This window comes from Pteropus alecto, unplaced genomic scaffold (assembly GCF_000325575.1).
Source record: "Pteropus alecto unplaced genomic scaffold, ASM32557v1 scaffold86, whole genome shotgun sequence".
NCBI classification, from domain to species: Eukaryota; Metazoa; Chordata; class Mammalia; order Chiroptera; family Pteropodidae; genus Pteropus; species Pteropus alecto.
In genome coordinates, this window is record NW_006442109.1 from 5,443,650 (window position 1) to 5,453,858 (window position 10,209).

The 10,209-nt window shown below is 37.9% G+C and overlaps 1 protein-coding gene and 1 pseudogene across 3 annotated transcripts in view; both read right to left on the minus strand.

Annotated features, from left to right (window-relative positions):
- GNG2 (G protein subunit gamma 2) overlaps positions 1-10,209 on the minus strand; it is a 103,884-nt gene that overhangs the window by 18,222 nt on the left and 75,453 nt on the right. For all 3 annotated transcript variants that reach the window (XM_006920193.3, XM_006920191.3, XM_006920192.3), the window contains one exon: positions 2,135-2,250. In XM_006920193.3, coding sequence (XP_006920255.1) covers positions 2,135-2,221 — 87 coding nt within the window. In that variant the 5' untranslated portion in view covers positions 2,222-2,250. The remainder of the gene's footprint in view (positions 1-2,134; positions 2,251-10,209) is intronic.
- Positions 6,105-6,223, minus strand: LOC112469837 (annotated as a pseudogene).

Below are 10,209 nucleotides of genomic sequence, written 5' to 3' on the forward strand. Positions count from 1 at the left end.
TAAAAAAAAAGAGTTTGAATTTTATTTTACTGGTAATGGCAGTCACAAAAAGATTTTCAATAAGTGAGGAACATAATGAGATTTTCTTATAGGAGTTATTCTTTGGCAGCAACATGGCGGGTAATTGAGATGAGATTTCAGAGAGCTAAGAGCTCCTTGCAGTTAACAGTTGAGAGATGAATAAGGTCTGACCTACAGTTGAAAAAGTTTCTATCTATCATCTGCCTCCCACAGTCAGCTTGTCATCATCACCAACACCATTACATCCTCCTTCAGGAGCCAGGCCTGGGGATTCTGAGTAGTAACAGAAAATGTCAACCACAATAGTGCTTCACAAACACTTTTTTCTTAGCTGGGCCACACCAAAAGGCAAAGTGGTTTTTCCAGAAGGTTCACGAGCAGAACCTCCCCTCTCCCCCCAAAAGAGTGGAATGACTCCTTCTGATGCCACAATCATTGGGCCACCTCGCTTCTCTCAGCAGTTACTGTGCCCCTCTGCCACATTGTACATTTTCAGCAAGGGAGTGAAAAAGAAGAGGCAGGGGGACAAGAGAAGAGAAAGGTGATAAAGGAGCAAGTCAGATGGTGAGGACCCTTTATTTATCTCATTTGTCAATAAAGAAGAAGAAAAAAAGCTGTTGCAAGAATAGAAGCTGTTTACATTTCGTGGCCCATTACTAGGACTCAAAGTTTACAAAGGAGATTTAGGATAGAGTGTCCATGGATATTCTCTCAGCTTATTTATGGAGAAAGATCACTCTCTAGCACATATCTGATGCGAGTTAAAAGGAGCTAACCCCTTCCTCTAGGAGTGTGGTTCTCAACCTTGGTTATACATTGACATTAACAAATAACTAAAAATATACACTCATACCTGAATTATACCCCAAGAGATTCTAATTTAATTGGTCTAGGATATAGTCTTGGAATTCGTCTGCTTATAGAATTCTCTGGTTGATCTGAATGTGCAGATGGGCTGAGAACCATTGCTCTAGACCAGGGGACAGCAAAATTTTCTGTAAAAACCCAGAGAGGAAATATTTTATGCTTTCTGGGCCATGTGATTTCTGTTGCAACTACTCTGCTGTTGTGCGAAAGTAGCCATAGACGATATGTAAATGAATGACTGCAGATGTGTTCTAATAAAACTTTAATACGAAAACAGTCAGTGGGCTGGATCTGGCTCATGAACCATAATTTACTGATCCTTACTGTAGGAGCACACTCCTAGGAGGCCGGATTGTCCAGGTTCCTAAGTTAGATATGGAGGGAATAGGAAAAATATTCTAGTTTAAAAAAAGGCATTTGGAAGAATGTTCTAATCTTATTTTAGTAAAATAAGATATGTTTCTAAGTTCCATTTCATAAAATGCTTGGTTCTCCTGGAGAAGTAAAGTCTTGGTAGTTGACAAAAGTTCATTTTACCAACCCTGCAGTAGCTGTCTGTTAATAATAATACTGTGTGGGTCAACTTTACATTTAAAATCTGCTGACAAGGAGTTTGGATTTAAAGTCTTGGTTCAGTATGAGATAGGCCCCACTTAAGGCAAAGCTGTCAGGTTGGATCTGGGGAGTGAGGGAAAGAAAAAGTACACCATTAATTTCCATTGAACCTCGATGCTCTTTGTGATTTTTATATTCTGGAGAAAAAAATCCAATAAGGTATAAAGAAGAGAAAAAAATAACCAGAAATGGTAAATTAGAAGGATTAGACATGAAAGATATGACACCTAAACTTAGAATCTAAATCAGGACAGAGAAAAATTAAAACTTAAATGAGAAGAGGGTGCTTACAAGGTCGGGGGGCTGACTGGTGGACTGCTTGCTATGTTTTATGTTCTCAAGTTCCTTGGCTAGAATTCAGTCATGAGCCTATGTGTGTTTTCTGTTCATTTTGTTTTGTTTTTAATTCTACATGGAGAACCAATTTTCATTTATACTATCATTTATGCTGGAAAAATCCAGAGAAAGCAAAGACATTAGAGAAATAAACTTTTGCCTAATTCTTACGTTTCGCTTCCATCATCACTGGTTTCATCGCTCTCTGTGGAAGGAGTAGTAAATGATAGATGGCTGCAAATCATGCCCCTTATAATCAATGCTAGATGAGCTGTGTGGGTTCTGTTGTCCTTACCTTTATCCTGTCTATGTTGGCTTCCATCTTCAGCTGTTCTACCAGCTTCCTGGCCTGTGCTATGCTGGCAGTGTTGTTGCTGGCCATTGGAGTGCTCAGTGGGTTTTTCAGACACACTAGGAAAGAAAACGAGGAAGAATGCATCAGAGAATTCAAGAGCTGCCAAATGTACAGGTTCACCATAACTGGGGGAATCTCAAAAGTGTGGGTATGTACAGGCCTGGCTAATTCAGCCCTCTGTACCCCCAATCCAGCACGCTTCTGACTGTCAGGCAGACCAAAACATGGGGTTTGTTTTTCCAACTCCCGTCACCGACCGCCCTTCCATGCTTTTTTAGGGGGGAAAAAATGAAGAATGTTACCAAGTCAGTTAGAATAAGATGTGCTGCCAAATTAATAAAGCAAGTTATTAAAATTACTTTAATTTATGAAATAAATTAAAAACGGTAAGGGTGACAGAATGCATCATCACCGTTGTTATTTATTGGGTACTACCATTGTCAGATAATGCATTAAAGTGCCTTAAGAGGATGAGCAGTAAAGACAAAAAAAGACAGAAGTAGTAAATCATATAATCCTACAGGACTAAAGACACCAAGTTTACAATGTTCCTTTGATGGGCTCAGATATCAACTTTCTGGTTAACTATAACCACTTGGGCCTATTAAGTGGCAGAGAGACTGCAAGAGGAGGTGTGGCTTTGCAGTGTCATTTATCCAGCACTGTTTAAAACAGTCATTTCTCTTTACTCTATGTGAAATATAGCTTTATTCACGACTATCCACTCTACTCACAGTTCTTCAGAAATACGTCTATATCGTCAAGGGGAAGGGATTGCCATGTCTAAATTGTTAATTACATCAATGAGCTCACCAGTGGTATTCTAAGTACAGTACAACAGACTTACTAATTTTTAAAACATGGAAATGGAACATAAATGCTTGGAGAGTGGAATTGTTCTGGACCTATGCAGACTGTGAGAGGTTTCTCTGCCCCTGGCTCTGCCACACTTCCTCTCCACCCTTGACCCGGCTCCCTTCCAGTGACTGTCACAATTTCATTTCTCTTCTAATTCTTTCTTGACCCACCATCTCACTTTATTCTCGTTGCTCGTCTCGAAAAGTGTCCTATTTTATTTTCAGTGTCCATTTTCCCATTTGTTCAGGTCTTCCTTCATGACAAGGTGCCATATGCTATTTTGGGGCTGTCTGTGTAAAGGTGCCCCTGGAGGTCACTGACATCCAATAATAAAGCAATGTCTGAGAGATGCAATTTAACTAGAGTGCATGACCCAATAAATGAGAAGCATTAAAACACTGCTTCAGTCAACACTAGTTGAATCTTGTTCTGAAGACATTTTATTAAAAACCGTGACTTCTGCTACCTTTAGGGAATATTTTTATCTAGGGATAAAGTAGGATCAGGCTACCATCTAAAAAAGGAAAGAGGACAAATAGAAAACCTGGGGAAGGAAGAATGACCCAAAATAAGTTCAATACATAGATTTTTATTAGAATCAAAAGCGATTTTTAATTATCAAAGAAGCAAAAGTCTATAAATTATCTTCTTTGGTTCTTATTTCTTGATATCTAGTTCTTCACGACAAAAGAATTATGTATAACTCTCTATAAACAAAGAAGTCCCTTTATAGAGTGCTATTTTATAAAGAATACTGCAAAATAAGTTGCTTCGATAACATTTACAGTATAAATTGGAAGTTAAACTAACCGTTCCCTCAACTTATTTTCAAAGGAGTTGGACACAATAAAATGGGAAGGAAGACTGAAGGGATTTTAAAGCCATAAAGATCTCTGAATTCTACTTTCATATGTTTGAACATCAAGGGAACATATAAAAAACAAACAAAATAATATTTAAAAAAAGCCTTTACTAACTATGATTTCATCAACATGGTTAAGGACCCAATCATCTCAGCTCTACAGGGAAATTATATGCCCCCAAGTTAGACAAACATTGAACTGCCTCACAAAACTTCATAAGGCAGAGATGGAGTAGTGACTTATCAATTAGGGTAGCCTAATTCTTCCATTCATCCAAAGTTGAAAGGCAGCCATGATCTATAAGCCCTGGACACTGTTCGATGAAGTTAATATTTCTTCTAAACTAGAATTTATCACACTAGAATATAGACTATCACAGAATTACCAAATCCTCACTGGGTCGGAGGGAGCTTTGAGAGTCTGGCTAGCCTCTAAATCTAAATCAAATCACAGAGACCACAGCTTGCCTCCAATTATCCCTTCTTTTCTTCATTAGTAATAACATTTTTTTTTCCTTTTTACCAGAGATTTCAAGAAACCTGAATATTAGCTGGGCATATTTTGCTGGAAGATATATTCTCTAGCTTCCCTTGCAGCTAGGTATAGTCATATGACTAAGTTTTGACCAATGAGATATAAGCAGAAGTATCCTTGAAGGGAAGGGGTATGCCCTTTGCCTCTTCTTCCTCCTGTAACTGGCCTAGAAGGTAGTCATGTTGATCACAGAGCTCTAGGCTATACTTCAGAGGTGAGCAGGAAGGATCCAGGTTCTTATTGACACTGTAGAGCCACCATGCCACCTGTGAACTGGCTACCATCTATGTGAAGAGAAATAAGCACTATCACCATTATTGAGGGTTTCCTCTGCCGTTGGCTGACAGACCTGTCATTAACTGATTAAATGATCCAATATATCACTCAAGTATCTAGGAAAGTTTATGTTCTAATGCCTGTTTATGTTCCCTGGGAAAGCTGTGGGTGTCCTGAGGAGACAGAGATAAAAAGAGTATGAATTTTCTATTGCTGCTGTAACATTATTATAAATTTATAGCTTAAACAATACTTAAACAATATTATCCTACATTTATAGAGATCAGGAGTCTGAAGTAGGTCTCACTGGGCTAAATTCTAGGCGTCAGCAGGGCTGCATTCCTTCTGGATGTTCTATGGGAGAAACTGTTTCCTTTCCTTTTCTAGCTTCTAGGGGCTGCCAGCATTCCTTGGCTCTTGGCCTTTTCCCTCATCTTCAAAGCCAGCAAAGGTGAGTTGAGTCCTTCTCACATCATATCACTCTGACCTCTTCTATTGTCACATCTTCCTTTGATTCTCCTCTGCCCGCTTCTTCAACTTATAAGGACCCCTGTAACTACACTGGGCCCACCCAGGTAACCCAGAACAATCTCCCAATCTTTAGGTCAACTGATTAGCGACCTTAAATTCCATCTGCAACCTGAATTCACCTTTTCCATGTTACATAACATAGTCACAGGTTCCAGGAATGAGGACATGGACATCTTTGGGGGCCTTTATTCTCCCTACATAAAAAGAGATCTCTGTGCAGGCATAAAAAGTAAATGAAGGGGTGAGGGTTGATATAGAAAAAGAGGAATGGGCCAGCATGCAAGTCTAGAAATGCTGGAGAAAGAACACATTTGAAACCTAAATGGACTTAAGAGAAACAAATAAACATAGGACTTTGATTTGTGCTCCAAGTTTTAGGAAGATACATCTTCCTAAATGTTCCTGAATATTCTTGTTTTATGTGCAATGAAATAATTTTGAAAATTACTTCACGCATTTCCCTCTTCTACATGTCTAGCTGCTTCCCCATAAAAGCAATGATGAAATCCCTTTTCTGAAGACCATTAGAACTGTAGAGTCCTAGACCCATGTTCCAAAGAAGTATGTATTTTCCTAAAAAGTAGCTATGGTAAATAGGAAAAGTTAGCTTATCTTCTAAGCTTGAGACATTTGGACAATGCATTACACACACACACACACACACACAGAACTCTTTTCATCTTACAGAACTGAAGCTCCATAAACAATAAACAGGAACTCTCATTCTTTTCTTCCCTCAGCCCTGGAAACCATCATTCCATTTTCTATTTCTATAATTTGGCTATTCTAGTTACCTCATAGAAGTAAAGTCATACAGTATTTGTCTTTTCGCTTTTTTTTTTTCTTAATGCCTATAGCACCTGATATTCCTAGGTAGTCTGCCATCCAAGTACTAACCAAGCCTGACCCTGCTTAGCTTCTGAGATCAGATGAGACTGGGCGTGTTCAGGGTGTTATGGCCGTAGACAGTATTTGTCTTTTCATGATTGGCTTAGTTCTCTTACCATAATGTCCTCAAGATTCATCCATATTGTAGCATATGTCAGAATTCCCTTCCTATTTAAGGCCAAATAATATTTCATTGTATGTATATACCACATTTTGATTATCCATTCATCTGTTGATGGACACATGGGCTGCTTCCATGCTTTAGCTATTGTGAATAATGCTTCTAAGAAAATAGAGGTATAACTATCTCTTTAAGGCCCTACCTAGAAGTGGAATTGCTGAGTCACAGAGTAAATCTATTTTTAATTTTTTGAGAAACAGCCAGGCTGTTTTCCATATCTACTGTACCGTTTTACACTTTCATCAAAGTGCGCAAGGGTTCCAATTTCTCCTATCCTAACACCAACATTTGTTATTTTATGTTTTTTTTTTTTTTAATAGTTGTAATCCTAATAAGTGAGAGGTGGTATCTCATTGCGGTTTTCATTTGCATTTGCTAATGATTAGTGATGTTGACCACTTATATGTCCTTTGGAGAAAAGTCTATTCAAGTCCTTTGCCCATTTTTGAATTTTTTTGTGTTGTTGAGTTTTAGGAGTTCTCTATATATTCTGGATATTAACCTATTACCAGATATATGGCCTGCAAATATTTTCTCCCATTCCATGGATTGACTTTTCACTATTAATAGTGTGTTTTGATGCACAAAAGTTTTTCATTTTCATGAAGTCCAATTTGTCTATTTATTCTTTTGTTGCCTGTGCCTTTGTTGTCACATCCAAGAAATCACTGCCAAATAAGATGTTGTGAAGCTCTTCCCCTATGTTTTCTTTAGATAGTTTTATAGTTTTAGCTCTTACATTTACATATTTGATCTTTTTTTTTAATTTTTAATTTTTTTATTTTTTACGCCTACAGCACCTGATCTTCCTAGGTGGTGTCCCATCCTAGTACTAACCAGGCCCGACCTTGCTTAGCTTCCGAGATGATCATTTTGAATTACTTTTTGTACATAGTGTGAAGTAAAGGTCCAACTTCTTTCTTTTGCATATGGATATCTAGTTTTCCCAGAATAATTTGCTGAAAAAATTATCTTCCCCTATTAAATGATCTTGTCACCTTTGTTGAAAATCATTTGACCATGTATGTGAGGGTTTATTCTTAGACTCTCTATTCTATTCCTAAGTTAATTCTACTCTAAGTTAATTTCTAAGTCTTTTTTTCTTTAGATACTATGTAAAAAAAAATTTTTAATTAAATATCCTTTTCAGATTGTTCGTTGTTAGTATATAGAAATGTTACATTACTGACTTTTACTGGGATGAGGAAGCCTTTTGTCTTCCAACCCTACCTAAGTTGAGAGTAACTGAATGCAACAAGAAGTTTGTTGAGGAAAGGTGTTGCACCTTGTGAACATAATGGGGCCAAGACAAAGTGTTGACAGAGTCCTGTCAGATGCTTAGGCAGTTTCAACAAGGAAGCACAGACACACATCAGATATTCTTTGCTAATGTCCCTGTTTCGTTTTACATGTAACTCAACCTGGGCAGAAATTATTTTTTTAAGAGGGAAGGACATGGTTTGAATATACTACCTGAAAAAGCTAAAAGAAAAAATAAAATTCTGCTGGGAAGATCATGTAGATAAAGCTTTAAAACATGCACCTCTTAAAAACAACTAAAAACTTTTAGTTAAAAAGGTAGAGTGGTTCATTTCTATGCATTCCTCCCCCTTCACCCGATCAGCCCAGTCATTGGACTGCCTTGTAATGCACTGTAATTTACCTTTCCAGGTTTAGATTATAGAAGCCATCAGAGGGCCACCCCAGAGTTTCACCCAGCTGTGGACTCTACCTCTTTTGGAAATTGGTGGGGCAGAAGAAAACAGTCAGAGTCTAGTCCTCTTGGGGAAACTCTGGATTCCTGAGGTCAGTTCTTGGATCTCAGAACATCTCTGGGATTTAGCCGGGGTGACAACCAAAAGTTGAGTAGTGCTACTGTGACACCCTTCAGTCCAGGAAGCCATTTGTAGTCAACAATTGGTAGTACCTGTAAAGTTCTGGATCATCTGGTAACTGAGTTATAGCATGGAATATGGGTGGTCACACATCTCTGAGTTTGAATCAGTGAACTATAACACTGCATGTTAATTCTTCCAGAAGTCAAAGCCCAAAACTCTTTTTAAAATTCTAATAATTTACCCGTTGGAAATTCCAAATGGGATTCAAACTATTCTCCAAGCTCCACAGCCAAGGGAGGTACCACTCCTTAGGAGGCATTTGGAAATGTGTAGGGGTGATCTGGGTTATGACAAATAACTAAGGGTGCTCTTGGCATGTACTGAACAGAGGCAGAAACTCTAATGCCCTGCAGAGTGCTGGTAACAATGATTTGTGTTGTTCAAAAGGCCTATAATACCCTCAGTGAGAAAGGACATTGATAAACTAGCCATAGAGCTGGGCATGAAAAATCTGCTCAAAGAAACTACACCATGAGGAAAGGTTCAACAAACTGGGCTTTTATACTTCTGTCTTATGATTCCTATTACCTTCCCAGTGATGACTAAGTATTAAATGCTCATAATTCTCATCAGCATCATGCTTTATGGATATTTGGTTCCCGCTTATTTAAAACAGAACATAGTCTCTTTCTTGCAACTGTGCTGGTGGAATGAGATTATGCGGGGTTCTATCTGCCAGTGAACAAAAAGAATACAAATAACAAAAACCCTTAGAACAATTACAGACCTTGTGTGTGAAAGATTGGCAGGACTCTGCAAGAATGTCCTAATTATCCCACCTGAATTCCAAACCCAAGAATAATATAGAAGGCATTTTATTCTTTTCATCTGATGAGAGGAGCTCCCCCTGCCCAACCCCAGCAATATGAGACACAGACATAGACATAATGGAGTAATAACCATTACATGAGTTTTCTTTGTCTATAAATACATCCAGCATTTTAATTTCTTTCAGGAGGAACTTTTCTGTTAAGAAACCACACATTTTCTTGTCATTTAGGCTTAGGAGTAAACACAAAACCCTTATTTCTGTGGTACAAAGATAAATAAATGTTTTGATTATGGGATCTTTGAGATAACCTGCTTAGAGAGAGTAGGTTAATTGTGGAGGATTCCATTCTTCTCATACTCTGATGGTGTTTTTTAAGCCTGGTATCCAGCAGGATCCCCTATGGCCTTCCATTTTAATTACAACTGTGGATTCTTCAGAACTGTGTTTTCATATTTCCTGTAGGTGCTAAGGGGGTTTGATTTATTCGTTTTGTATAGTTACAGGTTCAGATTACATTGGCAATAAATCAAATAATTCTAAGTCTAGAAAACAAATTAGAGGTTTACAATCTTCCAGTCACCTGATGATACCTTTATTATTCTCATTTGCCAGTTAGCCATATTATTGGTGAGTGGTTGTTAGTTGCTTTTGAATTAGAGGACTAATTTCAAATTATTCCAATTTAAAAATGTTCAGAACTTCTACAATTAGTCACCTGGACAAATATCTTTGTTAACTGTTCATACTACAACACAAGTTTCATCATTTTGCCACTCATTTTTTTTGATCCTTACTCTTATTTATTCTGCAGCAAGTAAGTACACCATCACGAAATTGATTAGATTACACACACAAAGAGTACAGTTAATATCCATTCCTGTGAAGGGCTTTAACACACAGAACACTAGTGAATTTATGCATAGCAGCTGCAGTGTGAATCAAATGATAATTATAAAATAGCCCGCCAGGCTTCAGGGTAGTTTTTTGTCAGGCATCTCTTTCTGTTACCAGTTGGCCACTTTGACTTGAAGAGACCATAATAGCACATTTCAATCTGCACTAATCAGCACACACTAATTTCTTTTTGTTTCTCCAGCGACAAGGGACATTTTAAATCAACAAGGGATTTATTTGTGAAGCTTGTTGTTTCTCCCTCAACACTTTCGAGCCCCAGAGTATTAAGGTTGGAATCCACCTTGGACACTCACTCTTTC